Source organism: Phacochoerus africanus, chromosome 16 (assembly GCF_016906955.1).
Source record: "Phacochoerus africanus isolate WHEZ1 chromosome 16, ROS_Pafr_v1, whole genome shotgun sequence".
NCBI lineage: Eukaryota > Metazoa > Chordata > Mammalia > Artiodactyla > Suidae > Phacochoerus > Phacochoerus africanus.
Genome location: NC_062559.1, coordinates 48,472,429 through 48,490,118, shown reverse-complemented (window position 1 = coordinate 48,490,118; position 17,690 = coordinate 48,472,429). Strand labels below are relative to the sequence as shown.

At 49.7% G+C, this 17,690-nt stretch overlaps 1 protein-coding gene across 4 annotated transcripts; it reads right to left on the bottom strand.

Annotated features, from left to right (window-relative positions):
• Nucleotides 1-299: 299 nt before the first annotated feature.
• HUS1 (HUS1 checkpoint clamp component) lies at nucleotides 300-16,943 on the bottom strand. 4 transcript variants are annotated; one of them, XM_047763224.1, is made up of 9 exons: nucleotides 16,786-16,942; nucleotides 16,044-16,171; nucleotides 15,771-15,947; nucleotides 13,826-13,933; nucleotides 12,777-12,851; nucleotides 8,943-9,042; nucleotides 7,329-7,448; nucleotides 4,907-5,086; nucleotides 300-1,565 (listed from the first exon to the last, which is right to left on the bottom strand). In XM_047763224.1, exons 1-8 carry the CDS (start codon nucleotides 16,835-16,837, stop codon nucleotides 5,004-5,006), a joined length of 843 nt encoding a protein of 280 aa, XP_047619180.1. In that variant the 5' UTR covers nucleotides 16,838-16,942; the 3' UTR covers nucleotides 300-1,565; nucleotides 4,907-5,003. The 4 variants fall into 4 exon arrangements, with proteins under 4 accessions (XP_047619180.1, XP_047619181.1, XP_047619183.1 ...); XM_047763225.1 differs by having other exon boundaries at nucleotides 16,760-16,822; XM_047763227.1 differs by lacking the exon at nucleotides 8,943-9,042 and having other exon boundaries at nucleotides 16,786-16,943.
• Nucleotides 16,944-17,690: the final 747 nt, after the last annotated feature.

Here is a 17,690-nt window from a genome sequence, read left to right as displayed (position 1 = left end):
CACATAAAGTAAGATATCTTCTCTGAACACAACAGATGAAGTCAGAATTCATCAGCAGAAGAAAAATGGAAAATTCCCAAACATACAGAAATTATACAACACACTCTAGAACAACCAGCGGGGCAGAGGAGAAATCAATGCAGACTAGAAAATACTTGGAAATGAATGAAGGCACCAAAACTTAGGAGATGCAGAAAAAGGGAAATGCGGAACTTTAAATGCCTACATTAAAAAAAAGGATCTCAAACCAACACCTAACTTTACAACTTAAGGAACCGGAAGGACCAACCAAACACACATTTAAAGCCACGCCAAGTGTATTCTTTTATAGAATTGATATCCTAAAACATGAATAAAAGTCGTCCTTAGAAAGCTCTGCATTTACATCAATCCAGACCACGTGACAAAAGTCAAACCCTGCATTTGCAAGGCAAGGCTGATTCAGGACAACGCCACGGTCCCTGGCAGATGGCCCCGCTAAGCTCCCCCTGCAGAGCTGAATTTGAGCCACCACTGTCTCCTGGTTGTTTCCGACACGTCCAGTCTGAAGGGAGGTCTGCCTGCATCACTAGGAACAGAGTGATGCAGGCAGACCCCCAAGTCACACTGAGGCTTCGTTCCCGTTTGGTAAGACCACAGGCTCCAGAAACTGGTGATGCCCCGTCATGAGCTGCTTCGGAGGATGTGCTGTGAAAATTAAGTCTCAAGTCCAATATTTAGGAAACTACAATTGCCAGCTGATTATGTACTGCATTCAAATAACAAGTATTACTCAGTCCCGTAAAAATGATTTATTTTCGTTACAAAGCCAATTATAAAAGTTTTAGAAAATACTTAAGTTTACAAAAGTTGAAATCAAACATCCAGAAATAACCACGTTTAAATGCTGGTACCTATTTTCCCAATCTTTTTCTATCACGCACACACATACATTGTTATTCTCCAAACTGGGATCAGACGGTACACACGGTACACACGAAAGCCTGATCTGCTTTTTGTAACTTAACTGGAAGTCACAGACATTTTGCATTATTAGTACATTTTTTTCTGCAACATTAGAGTATGAAACACTGTATCAAACTATAGATTGTTTAACCAATCCCCCCTATTTCATGTTTTTTTAGTAGAACTGTATAAAAGACTCTTTTTTTTTCTTTTTGGGCCATACAGAGTCATGTGGGAGTTCCTGGGCCAGGAACGGAATTCCAGCCACAGCTGCGGTAACACCAGATCCTTAAGCCGCTGCGCCAGGCCGGGAACTGAGCTGGAATGGCACCGCGACAAGCCGGATCATCAACCCACTGCGCCACATCAGAAACTCCTCAAACACCTTCGAATATGCGAATGTGTGTGTAAATTCCTAAAAGGAGTATTAAAGCAAAGGGCACACACCCCTCTGAAGGCTTTCATACGTCACCCACACCAGACTGGACTCCGAAGAAGGCGCACACACAGAGTCCACACTCCCACAGCAGTGGCTGAGGGGCCTCATGCTTCCCCTGGTCGTCTCGTTACGGAGGCTAACAGTCAAAGAGACGGCTCGTCCCTCCTGCACTGAGAAGCAGCTGTAAAAACACAGAAAAGTGTCCAAGCCTCCTTGCAAACCCCCATTAGAATCCGCATAAAAGGGCAGACCTGCAGCTCTTCAAAACCATGCTCTGCTCACTGGGCCACACCCACCAAGAACGTGGGCACCGTGAAACCCCCGCTGCTCCTGCAGCAGGGCCGGGATTCCAGCCCAGGGCTGCCGCTGAGGCCGCAGTCCAGGACTGCCCCCACCAGGCCCTGGGGACTGTGGTGGGTAAGAGGCCCCGTAGGGAGGATGACCAGGAGCTCGGACAGTCTCTGCCCACTGGGGATCAGGGATTCTTAAACACCCCTGACCCTGAACAGACTGAGCTCCAGACGTGGTTCCCAAAGCGACCTGGGTCTGAGCATGGCCACCCGGAACAGCCCTCCACACAGCTGAGTCTTACACGAGCACCATCGAGGTGTGTCTCTAAAAGCCAGAAAGCTATTTACAAAGAAACCTCAACACTCTGGACCTCCCTCTGTGGCTCAGCAGAAACGAATCTAACAGGCATCCATGAGGACACAGGCTCGATCCTTGGCCTCACTCCGTGAGGATCTGATTGCTGCGAGCTGTGGTGTAGGTCACAGATGTGGCTCGGATCCCGTGTTGCTGTGGCTGTGGTGTAGGCTGGTAGCTGCAGCTCCAATTCAATCCCTAGCCTGGGAACCTCCATATGCCTCGAATGCGGCCCTAAAAAGACAGAAAGAAAGAAAGCTCAACACTTTGAGATGTCAGTCTTGAAATAAGTTAATTTTTCAAATTATATTCCTTCCTCTAAATGGACTAAACTGCTATGTCCTGGCCCAGCGACCTTGCTTTGGTAAACTGTGCAGAGAAGCAGCACTGCTCGCTGCCCCGGGCTGCAGTTTCCATCAGCTCCCAGCAGTGCGGGAAGAAGGGCCACCCTCGCTCAACAGCTCTGTGGGAGGCGGAGGCCGAGGCAAACACAAAGCAGCAAGTCTCACCAACCATCAGCAAGAGACCCCAGCGCCTCAACTCCAACTCAGAAGGCCCCCTTGGCCACACCCACCCAGAGAAAACCTTGAGCCATCCAGAAAACCATCAAATCAGGTTTACTTAACTATATGGGGTGAGGGGAGTTCCCGTCGTGGCGCAGTGGTTAATGAATCCGACTAGGAACCATGAGGTTGCGGGTTCGATCCCTGGCCTTGCTCAATGGGTTGAGGATCTGGCGTTCCCCTGAGCTGTGGTGTAGGTCGCAGACACGGCTCGGACCCCGTTGCTGTGGCTCTGGTGTGGGCGGGTGGCTACAGCTCCAATTCGACCCCTAGCCTGGGAACTCCATGTGCCGAGGGAGTGGCCCTAGAAAAAGTCAAAAAGACAATAATAATAATAAAGCGAGACTTTAAAAAACAAACATACAAACAAAAAAAACTATATGGGATGATGGAAATTATGTCTGGTTTGATTCTAATCCCAGCCCTGCCATCAGCTATGTGGCCTGGGGCAGGTCACTTAACCTACTCTGCCAAATCAAGCCTCAGAATGCCTGTGCTGCTCTGATCTGCCCAGGCCCTGCCTGCGTCCTCCGCACAAGGCCTGCGTGTCTGACACCTGGACGACGGGGGGCTGAAAACTGAGGGCGCTCTGTGTGACGCAGGTGAGGAGATGAACTTACACCATCTTCATCATACACCGAAAACCATCACTGGAATAATCAGGAAGAACTAATCTTCCAGGTTGGTAAGCCACTAGCACATCTTAACAGAAATCTAAGTTTCATTAAACTATTTTCAGGTATTGCTTCATTGTACGTCATGATTTTTACGTTTCATCACTATAGCTAGAATTAATTTTGCTATAAGCCATAAAGGGGAGACTTCGAAATTCAAATGAGGAGTTCCTGGCTCAGCAGGTTAAGAACCCAACTAGTGTCCATGAGGAGATGGGTTTGACCCCTGGCCTTGCTCAGTGGGTTAAGAATCTGGCACTGGCGTGAGCTGTGGTGTAGGTCAGAGACTCGGCTCAGATACTGCACTGCTGTGGCTGTGGTGTAGGGCAATTCAACCTCCTAGCCTGGGAACTTCCATACGATGCAGGTGCGGCCTTAAAAAAAAAAAAAACTCAAAGGATATTCTGACTCTGATTTTAAAAGTGTTAGTTTAACAAAATATTACATCCCATTTAAACTAACATTAGTAAACACTGGAGGAGTCATTCAAAAACAGTGCTTTTACCAAATAATGGGAAAATACATAGAATAATTTCTCAGTGTGGCTGTTGTCCCATTTCTTCCTTTTCTCCGAAGCAATTGCCTTGCTTTTCACGCTGGTGTGGTGACGGTAAGGTCATGCTTATGATGTCCACCTCCAGAGGACAGGTGAGAGTCACTCAAAATAGGAATTACGATGAAAAATGAGAAAGCGGACCCACCAGCACCCACATCAGCCATGACACCCAGACAGAAACATCATCTCATTGCTGAACACAGACACTGGCTGAAACTTCTTGTTTGTTTCTCCTGTAAATACACAGCTGTTCTTTCCAGAACAACAGATCCACTGCGATGGGGAAGAAAGAATTATAAGGATTACAACCTGGGACCACACCGGCCTCAGGAAGGCACTGGAGGAGCAAGGGCCTAGAGAGCTGGGTCAGCTGGACCAGCTCTCACAGCACCACCAGGGGCCGACTCGTGGATGTCACATCAAGACTCCACACGCTACATACAGCCAGACACCCACTGATGCTCTGGGTGACCGAGGTGAAAGGAGAGTCTCCAAGTGATGGCCCAGGATAGGCAAGTGCATGGAAACTTAAGGGCTCCAGGTCTGTCCCCTACAACATGCTGAGCTGGAGACAGGGCCTTGGAGACAAAAGTGTCACGCCCAACAAACATTATTTTTGCCATTTTTTTTTTTTTTTAGGGCCGCACCTGCAGCATATGGAGGTTCCCAGGCTAGGGGTCTAATCGGAGCTACAGCTGCCAGCCTACACCACAGCCACAGCAACACAGGATCTGAGCCATGCCTGCGTCCTACACCACAGCTCACAGCAATGCCGGATCCTTAACCCACTGAGTGAGGCCAGGGATCGATCTCTCAACCTCATGGTTCCTAGCTGATTTGTTTCTGCTGCACCATGACGGGAACTCTTATTTTTGCCAATTTTGATTACCACACCAATTCTAAATACAGGAGAATGTTCACAACTTCGATAAGAAAGTTTAAAGTCTGAAAAAAATTAATTTTATCCTTTCAATCTCTTAGCGGCAAAACAAAGCAGACAGAACAAAGAAGTAATATAAAGAAATATATATCATTAATTCAATTTCTAGTTAAAATATTATAGAAGGAAAAAGTAAAAACACACCGGATCGGCTGTGCGAACACAGACAATGACTTAGAAGACATCACCCACTGCCTTCGGGCTGAGACCCAGGTCCCAGGCCCCGTCCGGGGAGGGGGTGCTATGACAGCGCGGGGATGAAGTACTGCAGGGAAGCATCCTCGTGCAGCAGGTCAAAGTGGACAATCTTGTTCCTCACGATATCTGGGGGGAAAGAAGCCTCCGCTGTACAGACCCGCTCCAGCAACACGTTCTCCCCTCGCAAGGCTGCCGCAGCCTCTCCCCGCATCGCCCCTGAGGCACACGGCCTCCCCCACCTGTCCACCAGCCCCTGGGACACCACGGGGCGCCACCTCACCCACAGACTGCCCCCAGGAAGCTGCTGAGGTCTCCGGTGAAAAACACACAGGGCAGACTTCCCAGAACCTCCCCAACCCCGGTCAACGTGCCTGGGGCAGGCAGCGTCGTCCCCCGCCCCCCTCCCCCGGCACAGCCTGAGCCAGCCGTGGGACGTGCAGGAGGCAGCCTCCGAGGCTGGGGCGGTGCCAAGGCCCCAGGCCTGGGACACAGAGCAGCGAGCCAGGGGAGGTCACGCCGCCGAGGCAGGTGAGCTGCGGGGCAGGCCACCCCTGAGGAGAGCTGGCCGAAGCAGATCAAGCCAGGTGGTGAGGGGAAGGGCGGACCGAGAGCCGAGCCTGGCTGCAGAGACCAGTCCCAGGAGGAGGGAAGGTGGGGAGGGGACCCCGAGGACCAGCAGAAAGACACTACTCAGGAAAAGTGCTGACAGAGGCAGCGGAGCCAACACCTGGAGGACGATGCCCCAAAGACAGAACTGCTGGCAGAAAAGGAGGTCCAGGGGCGAAAGAAACGGTGTGAGAAAGTCAGCTCTGGCTGCCTTCATCTGCCAGTCCCCCTCTCTGCCACCTTTGGGTGCACCAGTCACCTTTCTGAGTCAGGAGCCGCTGGGATGCAGGCTCAGGCCTGACGCAGCGCAGCTGGGGCCACACCCCTCCCCACGCTTCCACTATGCAGACGGGAGGGGTGGCTGCCAAGGACCTGCGTGGGGCATCACTAGGAGCTTTTTCCGAGGACAGACTCCAGGCTCTGAAGAGGCATCAGCACTTAACAAGGCCCCGGTGATGGGTGTCCACGCTGACAATCTGGGAAGCACTGGCTGAAACCTACGAGGACCTTGCTCCCTCAGCCCGAGGAGCACCCACACCACAGCTGCTCAAGATGCAGCGCAGGTGGATCTGGCACCTCGCAGCACGACCCCAGAATCCAGGGGCTCTCGCTGCTCCTTTCCCGACAGGGTTCTCCGACCCTCCTCCTGGGCTCTCTCCCCACCTAATGCCTTCCTCCTGCACTCATGCTTCTCCCCTCCCTTTAACAGAGCCATCTAGAATTTTCTAATGCTTCTCTACAGAGTGCTGACCATTTGATGATTACCAGTCATCCTGGGCCACCCTTCTCAGCTCTGTTCACTGGAGGCTGAGTGCTCAGGCTGGGAGTTCACACGCATCTGGTGTCACTTGCAAGCAAGGCCACAGTTTACTTTCAATGGCTGTGATCTCGATAGCAAGGAAACAGAGCCTTGAAAAATTCTCAGCAAGTGAGCCCTTCCTCATATGATCAAGGAATGAAGGGTGATGAAGCAGGTGTGAAACTGAGAAAGACAGGCCAACCAGAATCAAGAGACTAGCGTTAAAAACCACTGTTAAAAATCAGGTAGGAGTTCCCGTTGTGGTGCAGTGGAAACAAATCCAACTAGTATCTATGAGGACACGGGTTCAATCTCTGGCCCTGCTCAGTGGGTTAAGGATCAGGCACTGCCATGAGCTATGGTGTAGGTCACAGACACGGCTCAGATCCCGCACTGCTGTGGCTGTGGCGTAGGCTGGCAGTTGCAGCTCTGATGTGACCGCTAGCCTGGGAATTTCCATATGCCGTGAATATGGCCCTAAAAAAGGCAAATCAATCAATCAATCAATCAGGAGTCGAGAGGAAGCATGGATGACAAGACACAGGATAAAGGAAAAGGTCATGTTTAGACAGAGGGAGGGAACAAATGCACTGAGATGGGAACTTAAATCCAAGCCCAGTGGCGTCAGGGACTCCGCACAGGTTAACACTGGATTAACACAACCAGGCTGGGCTGGGCAGGCCCCTGCGGCTGCTCTCCTGATGCAGACCCCATGTGACGCCAGACGAGGCAGCCCAGGCCCATCTCCATGCACTATGGCTGCAGGCCTCCAGGAGCCAAGAGTCCTTGCAGGTGTTTTTGTAGCCAAAAACACCCAAATACTCAAAACACCCAATACCCCAGAAACTGGAGTCCACGTGCCTGAACTGTTTTGCGGCTTTTACGAGACTGCATACAGCTTGTTAACACTACAACTGATTAAAGTATCTGAAATATGAAAAACAAATCAAAATGCAAACTTACTGCATGTGGCCTTTGTAGGATTTACTTGTTGTCCAGCAAGAAACTGTAAGAGCTTCCTAATATCTATTTGCACTTCAGCCATTTGTTCTGAGTTTCCATCTTGCGAAGTGTTTTCAGAAGCTAAAATGACAGAACATTTTAAAATACAATTATCTTTAGGTGGAACAGGGAACCCAGAGACAGCACAGTGACTGTTTAGTTAAGTAGACGCCTTAACGTTACCACTGATTTGGGCAGCCTGCAGTACTGCATGATACTCAGGAATCATTCGCTAAGCAAACACTGAAGTGCTCACTCTTCAAAACACTAGGCTAATTTCCAGGGAATCCTCATTTACAGGGATCTGAAATATGACCCCATGTCCTCCTTCAGGTCAAAGAAGCTGGTTATCTATTAGAAACACATACACAGCGAAAGGAAGGCCTCTCATGATCAAGTGGAATGAAAGGAACTGTCCTCCTCTCCACTGCAGGAAGGATCAAAGCCCTTCTTTATTATCAAACAAAGTGAGGAATCCAAAACACGTCACTCGGTGCAGCTGCTATCAAAGCTGTATTCACACGGATTTCACTTTGCTCCAGCAGCGTGCCCTTCACTACAAAGTGCCAGCCCTCTCAATGCTGCGCTCAAGTGTGTCTGTAATAAGGACACATGCAGTAATAAATTTTAATTCTTTCTTTTTTTTTGTCTTTTTTTGCTATTTCTTTGGGCCGCTCCCGAGGCATATGGAGGTTCCCAGGCTAGGGGTCGAATAGGAGCAGGAGCCACTGGTCTACGCCAGAGCCACAGCAACTCGGGATCCGAGCTGCGTCTGCAACCTACACCACAGCTCACGGCAACGCCGGATCGTTAATCCACTGAGCAAGGGCAGGGACCGAACCCGCAACCTCATGGTTCCTAGTCGGATTCGTTAACCACTGCGCCACGACGGGAACTCCTAATTCTTAAACTGACAGGGGCCTTATCAGATCTACCTGGGAGCCCATGGATGACGAGAACCGTTTTCATGCTAGTGAGCACTGTCCCCAGGGCCTCTGCCTGGCTCCCTGCTGGAACACTGCTTCCAAGGCCTGCCCACTGCTGTGTGCTCTGCAGCACAGCTTCTAATCCCTGAGTCCATCCGCTCAGCCACAGCTTATTGTACAGATTCCATAGTCCCTCAGCACCTTGTATGAGACAAAAAATCTGATGATGTGTGAAAAGCTTGTATTTGCGAATATAATTTTCTAAGTACCAAAGAGACTAAAGTAGGAGAAATTAAGAAATGTTATGTACATTTCTGACTCCATCTCAGATGAGAAACTGCCATCTTTAGTAGCAGAAACAGGAATTCAAGGACACTATCCAGCCCCAGCCCAGACTTCTGCACGTGGTGAGCGCAAGGCCAGTCCTTCAGCCACCCAGCGGAGGCAGAGCCCCTTATGCCTGGAGGCTGACCTTCCCACCACACTGCAGCAACAAGGGACTCAACCTCAATTATGTGTTCCCTCCCCAAGCACTGCATTGTTCCGAATTTCAACCATTTTCCATTTAGAGCCCTACATCTAGAGGAAGGCGTGTCATCTGAAACAACTGATTTATCAAAAGCACAATAAGGCCCACTGGGAAACATACCTAACGGAGGATTTCCAAGATCTTTAAAATGAGTTGTAATACACACTAGTTCAGTTTCTATTTTCAAGTTCAATTCTCCATTTAGGTTTGCTTCAATAATCTGCAAATTGAGTATTTTACAGTCTTAAGAAGGAAAAGCAAAAGGGAAAAAACAAAGTGGATGTCAGCTTCCAACAAACTAGGTGACAAGGTGGCCCCCCCCTCAAAGCCCAGTACATCCTGACAGCACCAAGTCCCACACGGCATCAGTGACAGATCAACAACAAGGCTGGAGAACCGGGAACTCAGAAGTCCCCAGAGCAGCCCCTCTAAGCGCAGAAGGAAGACCTGAGCATGGGAAAGGGGGGCGGGGGGGAGGTGGGGGGGCCTCTGCCAGGCACTCTGACTCTGCGGACATCATGTAACTGGCGTGAAATGGAGCAAGGAGGACAGCGGGGAACGTGGAGGTTGTAAGCTCGCCAACTGCCTTATTTTTACAAATGGGCCAAACCACCTATTTTAACTACCAATTCGACGTAACCAGAAAGCCTTCAGAATTTCAGGGCAACATAAGTGTTTACCTATCAAGTAAAGTCAGATGTTGGGAGGGGAGATTTCCACATTTGGAGAGGCCCAGAGATACTGTCCAGGGCCCCGTGGGCGCTGAGATCTCTGCATTCACAGCACATCTGCACTTGGTGACCCCGCCCCCCCCCCAACGCCAGGCCTCCCGTGTCGCCCCTCACTCCCAACAGTGCCCCGGATTTCTCCCAGGATCGAGGGGCCCTTTCCTTTCAACCTCCACCCTCCACCAACCAGCTGGGTCTCTGGACTGAGCAGAACCTAGAAATGAAGTTCAGAGAAAGATACATGTACCAAGATATGGCTTAAGATTTTGTGAATTGGCCCATGGCCTACTGCACTTTTTTTTTTTTTTTTTAATTTTATGGCCTCGCCCATGGCATATGCAAGTTCCCAAGCCTGGGATTGAATCTGAGCCACAGCTGCAACAACACCGGATCTTTTAACCCACCGTGCTGGGCAGGGGATTGAACCTGTGCCGTGGCAGCAACCTGAGCCACTGCAGTGGGATTTTTAACCCACTGCGCCACGGTAGGAATGCCCCTGCACTACTTTTGATGTTGGCATCTCCCCATTTCTAAGCCTGGCAGGTGTTTGGGAAGCCCAGGCAGTTCCCAAGTCCGTATTTACTCAAACAATAATTCAAGACAGCCACCCGTCCAGTGGAAAGCCAAAGGCGGCGGTCCACTTGGGGCTGAGGTGGGCCGAAGGCGCAGCACGGAGGGAGGAGGGGTGAGACTGGTGGAGAATGAACTCCCTGCTCCTCTGGGCTGTGCCACAGCTAAGTCTGTCTACACTTGGGAACAGGATCTCGAATTCCTCATTCATGTTCCTCCAAATTACTGAACTCCTAATAGTTCTCATTCTAGAAACAAAATCAAAAACATTGTTTAAACTTGGGTGAGCTGATATCTAAAGCTTTGATATTGCACGGAAAAAGAGTCTTCCCTGCTTCCTTGCATAGCCTAGCAAACGCCCTCTGATGGGAGGTATTCAGTTCAGGACTGCTCCCTCTCCACTCAGGAATACATGGTTATGCTGCTAAGCCAACTCTACTATACAGAAACAACACCTGACTGACATAAAATATGTAAAGCGACCCTTGTGAATATTCCGGACTTGCTTATTGGGGCTCTGTAAAGCCAACACCTGACACAGGCCTGGCTGTTTCAAATAAGCACACTCAATATTTACCTGTAAATTCTCATCACTTTTGAGAAACAGTAGCTCTATATAAAGATTTAGTCAAGAAAGCAGTTTGAGGAATTCCCTCGTGGCACAGCAGGTTAAGGCTCCCCTGTTGTCACTACAGTGGCTTGGGTTGCTGCTGTGGCACAGGGTTTGATCCCTGGCCTGAGAACTTCCACATGCTGGTGAGGCAAAAAAAAAAAAAAAAAGCAGCTTGAATGTCCTAGATTCACTTTACTTTTTTTTTTTTTTGCTTTTTAGGACCATGCTCGAACATAAGGAGGTTCCCAGGCTAAGGGTCAAATCAGACCAACAGCTGCCGGCCTACGCCACAGCCACAGCCAACACGGGATCCGAGCCGCGTCTGTGACCCACACCACAGCTCAGGGCAACACCACATCTTTAACCCACTGAGCGAGGCCAGGGATCAAACCCGCAACCTCATGGTTCCTAGTATGATTGTTTCCACTGTGCCACAACAAGAACTCCGGATTCACTTTATTTATTTTTTTGTCCTTTTTTTGCCTTTATAGGGCTGCTCCCTACTCTAACTTGCCATATGCTCGATAAACTTTCTGTTTAGTATTTCAAATTGCAGTAGCCACTCCACAAAATTCTTACTTGTTTTTAAACACTCTAGGGAAGAGAAAAACACCACGGATGATTTTATCTAAGCAACTTTGCTGACTCATTTCCACTCGACCAAAAGAAAAAACAATTGGATCCTTGAATTAATTGCCCTGCCTTTTCTCTCCTGGGCCTCTCTGAACCTCTCTGGGGGTGCCCAGGATACGCCCAGAGGAAGCTTCCAGCCTGACAACTGGATCAACATCAAGGGCGGCACAGGACACCAGTTCTGCACAGCACACACTGCTCCACCAGAAGCTGACTGTAAATTAAAATGAAATCTATAAAGATTAAGTCACGAAAGAAAAACACTCCTAAGTGAACACAACTGCAGAGATAAAACAGCCCATAAACGTTTTCTAGGCTTCACAAAACTTTTGTAATTCCAAAGATCTCCTAAATCTACACATCATTCCAGGTCCATGCACTAATACCTATAAACCGCCTACAAGTGGCAACCCACAGTGGGTGGCTACCACGCAGAGATGGTTAAGACAGTTCCCCTATTCAGGGAGCCGCCGGCTCAACGGGGCTTTTAAGATGTTAGCAGGTAACTTATCACGTAGTGCTGCGCAGAGCAGCCCAGCAGAGGGGCTTACAGCCAGGGCAGCGGGAGACGGTCTGGGAATTTCGAGGGACTGTGAGACTCTCCCAGGGGAAGGTGGGAGAGAAGCCGCTGGATATGAAATGGCAGAGAGGGACTCTGGAAAGAGCTGGCATTGCGGGGTGGGTGAAGAGTCTAGAGTGGCTCTGCAAGGAAGTGTGGCCATGTGGCAGGTGACGAGGCCTGGGGACAGTGAAGGGCAACAGCTGATGCTTCCTCAGGGGGACCGAAACATACTCAGACGAGTTTTGGGGAGGGCGAGTGAGGAACTCAGGAGAGGCCCAGGAGTGAAGGAGGACCCACACAATTCCCCATCACTGTCACATTATAGCATCCCTGACACCAGACCTGCACAACAGGAAAGTCAGCCCGCCCGTCCACCTGGCCTAGGAGCTGCTCGGAGGAAGAGGCATGTATTCTAGGGGCTCTTTGTCCCAGGCTCACTGAGACATGTGGCAAGTAGACAGACACTCAACTCACTGCCAGCATTAGTGGTCATAAAAACGCATGCACGTTCTCAGACAAGACAGAGAATATTCTATCCAAAACAGAAGGAAAGAAAGCCAGAACTGCGCAATGTCTTAACACACCATAAATATAAACGGGAAACAAGGGCAAACACAAGTGAGGAGAGCTGAAAAGCACTGGAATGGGTTTCTAGGAGCACCCGTAAAACCGTAAAACCGCAGGCTCTCAACAGCAGGCCAGCCCCCAGGGCTGGGGGAGGGACCCGCCCATGCAGGTCCCAGAACTTGAACGTGAGGCCCCCAAGCCTCCACCAGAGGAGGCCCCTCCCAGGACACGGAGCTCAAAGCATGCACTTAGGAGCTCTTTCTGAAGAAATGAGAACTTACAAGGTGATTGCTGATGTTTTTCATCTTTTCCACAACACTTTTCATCGTCTTCAAGGCTGGTAAATAGATACTAACCTATGAAGCCAACGAGAAAGATCGGGAGTGTGAAAAACAGAACACAACCAAGTACTGAAAAGTGCTGGTTATCTCCGGAACATGTGTACGCTTAAAACCCCTGGAATCCTGTTTTTAAATTGTCTGAAAAAGGTGTTTTTAAAATATAAAAACTCTACAGCTTCACCAACTCCTGCCTGCCTCCGGTTACCTCAGCGACCACGTCCCTGCGGGCTTTCTTCTGGTTCTAGGACTACAGCCCTGCAGCTGAGATGCCCCGTACACGCCCTAGGGGAGTGAGACAGCCCGGCAGAGGCTGTCCCCTGCGGGGCTCACACCTGGCCTTCTCCTACTCGGTGCAAAAACACGGGGCAGCGCCTGCGGCAGTGCTCAGACTGGGATACAACAGTGCCGGCTTTTTCCCAGTGTAGATGTCTTCCAGGAGAGGTCGTGTGAGGACTCCGTTCAGTGTATGTTCACAGTCTCTTCTTCAGCGAATTGTGAGCAGGAGGCAGAGGACCCTTTGGGATCAGCTTCATTTCCAGTGGCTCCGGGGCTTGTGTCAGAAGATCTACAACAGCCTCTCCTTTCGGCCCTTACACACACCTGGGACATCACTCCTTATAAGACGAGGAAAAAACCAAGTCCTGAGAAACCCACCCTGGGGCCGAGGACCATCGCTCCTGAGAGGTGCCACGGTCCTCCACGTGCCACTTTAGTTCTAAGCACCATTATTGAGCAAGACTATCTCCTAACTGTAAGGAGCGTGGTGTTTCTGTCATACACAACACTATTTTAAGATGTTTTACGTAAGCAACTAAAGGCAAATATTCCAATTTCTTCCCCCGGAGTATCCTTTAAAAATGAATGCCACTTGCTTTTCAGATACCACACAACTCTTAAATAAAACATACGGCAAGACTGTAACTGAAATCAGAGACTTCAAATCACACCATTTACTGTGCGGTGAGGAGAGGACAGGAGGCATCACTCACGTCAGCCTCTGGGACTGTAGGTTCTTGTAAGTCCTTCCACAGTTTTCTAGGAATAACCTTTACGGGGATGTCATGTGTCACAATGCGATTACTGCTTGACAAGGATAACTGCCAAGAGAAGAATTTAAACGATTTTTATAACTTGAAAAAAGAACTGAAAGACAAAAAAAGTTGATACCAAATTTAATAGAATGTTCTCAAGTCACTCATCAGAGTCCATTTAGCACATATTAATGAGGTGCTGTTCCAGCTCTGGGTCCTCTTAGGAGCTGGAAGTGTCCTCAACAAGAACGAGATAAAGCCCCCGAGGTGCCAACGGTACGCATGGGTCAGTAAGGAAGAGAACGCACAAACTGTGTGAGCTGATGCAATGTGTACAATCACTACTGCAGTCAAACAGCAACCAGGCGAGCATGTGAGGAGGTTCTTAGCTAGGAGCTCAGGAAAGCTTCTCTGAGAGGTGATGTTTCAGATCGGACCAGAACAAGAAGCTGCCAGCCACAGAAAAACAGGGACGAGGGGCACAGTGTTGTCCCAGGCAGGGGAACAGCGTGCGTAAAGTCGTGAGGCATACTCGCTGTGCAGAAGGGACCGAGAGACCCTTCACTGGAAGGATAAAACTAGGCTTGTCTATGTGCAGAGGCTCCTATGAGACTCATAATGAAGCAAGATATCCTGCACTTCAAGATAGAAAAGTAGTATATGTTACTATTTTGCTTTTCTTTAAGCATCTGGAGAACCATACTACCCTTACATTGTGAAGTGAAATACTCTGATTAGCTCTAAGAACTGCCTAACTGCAAAGAGCTGAGAAAAAAGTATGAAGAAAAGGAATCCTCCTCCATAGAGCATTAAATTAAATGCGGTGCTCACACATCAAATAAAAGTACACAGGAGTTCCCGTTGTGGCTCAGCAGGTTAAGGACCTGATGTTGTCTCTGAGAGGATGCAGGTTCGATCCCTGGCCTCGTTCCACCAGTGGGTTAAGGATCTGGAGTTGCCACAAACTGTGGTGTGGGTCACAGATGCGGCTCAAGATCTGGTATTGCTAAGGTTGTGCCACAGGCTGGCAGCCACAGCTCCAGTTTGACCCCTAGCCTGGGAATTTGCAAAGCCTCAGGTGTGACTGTAAAAAGAAAAAAAAAAGGTGTTAATGGCAGAAGAGGGGAAGAAGGGAGGGACACACAAACACTTGAAAGGTGAAAATGGAGAGAAACAACTGTTTCTAGACTGGGTGACAATACCAGTAAAAGAAATGGAGATGCTGGGGGGTGGGGGGATGTGCCTGGGCTGTGGGGTGGAAATCCTGTGAAATCAGATGGTTATGATCATTATACAACGACAGACGTGATAAACTCATTGGAGTAATTAAAAACGAAAAAAAGAACCATGTACCATACAAAAAAGAAAGAAAGAAAGAAAGAAATGGAGATGCTGGAATATGCAAATCTAAGAAAAAAGATGCAGATGTGTTACTTCATAGGCGAAGCAGGATCCTACTTGAACAGTATATGATAACATATACTTGCGTTATTTAAATGCAAGGAGGACCTGGGTGGCTGGGATCCATGAGGATGCAGGTTTGCTCCCTGGCCTCGCCCAGAGGTTGAGGATCCAGAGTTAAGGATCTGCAATGGCGTTGCCACGAGCTCTGGTGTAAATCGCAGATGCGGCTTGGATCCTGCGTGACTGTGGTGTAGGCCAGCAGCTGGAGCCCCGATTAGACCCCTAGCCCTGGGAATTTCCATATGATGTGGGTGCAGCCCTAAAAAAGCAAACAAACAAACAAACAAACAAAAAACCTTAAAAATAAAAAATAAACACAAGGAGGACAGAGCTTTCATTTCAATAAAACCAATTAGCTTCCCACATAGCGTTAACATGCCTAGGCTTATAACTTCTAATTCCTTCTGGGAAGCTTAAGAAACGATCCCTTCCTACTTACCAGCTCTATAGAAACTGTGAGGCATGGAAAGTGTTTATTAGTCAGCTTGATTTTCAAAGATCTGGCATTCTGGGCAGTTTTCAAGGCTCGAGATAAATTTTCCGACGTTAGCTCTAAATAAATCTCGTTGTTTTGTGCAGAGACACCTTCCATTTGAAATTCGCTGAAGAAGTTCTCCTAAGGGAAAAAAGGCGGGGGGGGGGGGGGAACATGTGCGCCCTTCCCAATGGCATTTAGGGGGAGTCTGCAGGCCTCTCAGGAGCTGGCACTCACCTGTTCCAGCTCACACCACATGCTCACCCCTCCATTGGCCACCTTGTCAGAGAGGATGAAATTCAACTTATCCGGGCTGATGCGCAGCGTGCAGGTTTTGGCAAGCTTGGCTATCATGTTACTGACTCCTATAGCAAAGGGTTAAAATAAGAAATCACTAAGAAGCAAGCCGAGTATCCCAGACGCCACGTCAGCCTGCAGAACTCCCGATTCAGTTCGGCATGGTGAGCTTTCCCGGTGGAGAAAATCCCGTTTACACTACGACCCACCGGGAATACCGCTTTATCCCGCTGAAGTCACGCCAGCCTCTCAACAGGCCTGCACGGTAGCATCGCCCGCCGCCCTCAGGATTGGAATAAAGAAACCCAGACTCAGAGGCTAACTGGTGCCTATCGGCCGCATTCGTTCATTCCGGGTCCACCTGCGGCCGCTGGGTCCTGCAGGGGGCAAGACTAGGCCGGCAGGGGCGGAGAGCGCTCTGGGACCGGAGTGGAAATAGAGGTCTGCGTCTTTGGGGGCCGGCGACCAGGTTAAGAAAAGCCACGCAAGGCAAGTCCGGTTTTAGGAACCATTCACGTCCACCTGCGCCCGCCGCCATCCTCCGGCTGGGCCCCCATCCCTTTCGGTCCCACCCCGCCCCTCCTCGCAGGGCCCCAGCCGCGCGCACTGCCTCCTTCCCGGCCGCCCTCCCTCCACTCTGCCCTCCTCTCCACGACCTGGGCCGACGCGGCCGCTCACTCACGGGTGAAGTGGTTCAGACAGGCCCCGTCCACAATCTTGGCCCGAAACTTCATGGCGGGGCGCGGCCCGCCGGGGGCGTCTGCCTGCGACAGACTCCAGTGCGTCCCGCCTTAAGCTTCCCGCCGGAAACGCCGCAGACGCCCTGGGTTCCGCCCGCCTCTTTGGGGAGGGGAGCCGGGCCTTTGGGTCCCGCCCCCGGGGTGTGGCAGCATCTGCCGGAAGTGACACCATCACCCGCCCTCAGGTGCCGGAAGTGGTTCCGAGGCGGCCCAACTTGAAAGAACTTTTGCGATACTTATTTCCAGTGCTGTTTCAGAACCTCAGAAATAAAATCAATCCTTTATTTATAAAGTACTAGGTAAAATTATCGCTTAAGTATACACCTCTGATGTAGGGGAGCTTTAAAACCTCCCCTCATGTTGGATGATGGCTTTAAAATTGCTTTAAATTTCAAATTTGAGTCCGGTTGTGGCTCAAAGGTCACTAGTAGCCATGAGGAGGCAGGTTCAGTCCCTGCCTCGCTCGGTGGGTTAAAGGACCCAGAGTGGCCATGAGCTGCGGTGTAGGTCGCAGAGGAGGCTGAGATCTTGAGCGGCTGTGGCTCTGGTGCAGGCGGGCAGCTGCAGCTCCCATTTGACCCCTCGCCTGGGAACGTCCATATGCTGCAGCTGCGGCCCTAAGAAAAGAGTAAATCATTAAATGAAGTGGTTGCTCTGGAAGTCAAGGATGTGATTAAATAATGTATCTGAATAAGCTTTGTAAACAGTGTTTCATAATACATTGATATTTACCTTAAATCACTTAATTTTTGGCCATTTAAAAAAAAAATTTTTTTTAGGCATAACAACATCTGTGGTGTTGGGTGTTTGGGGAAAATTGTCTAACCATAAATGACTGAGTTGATTT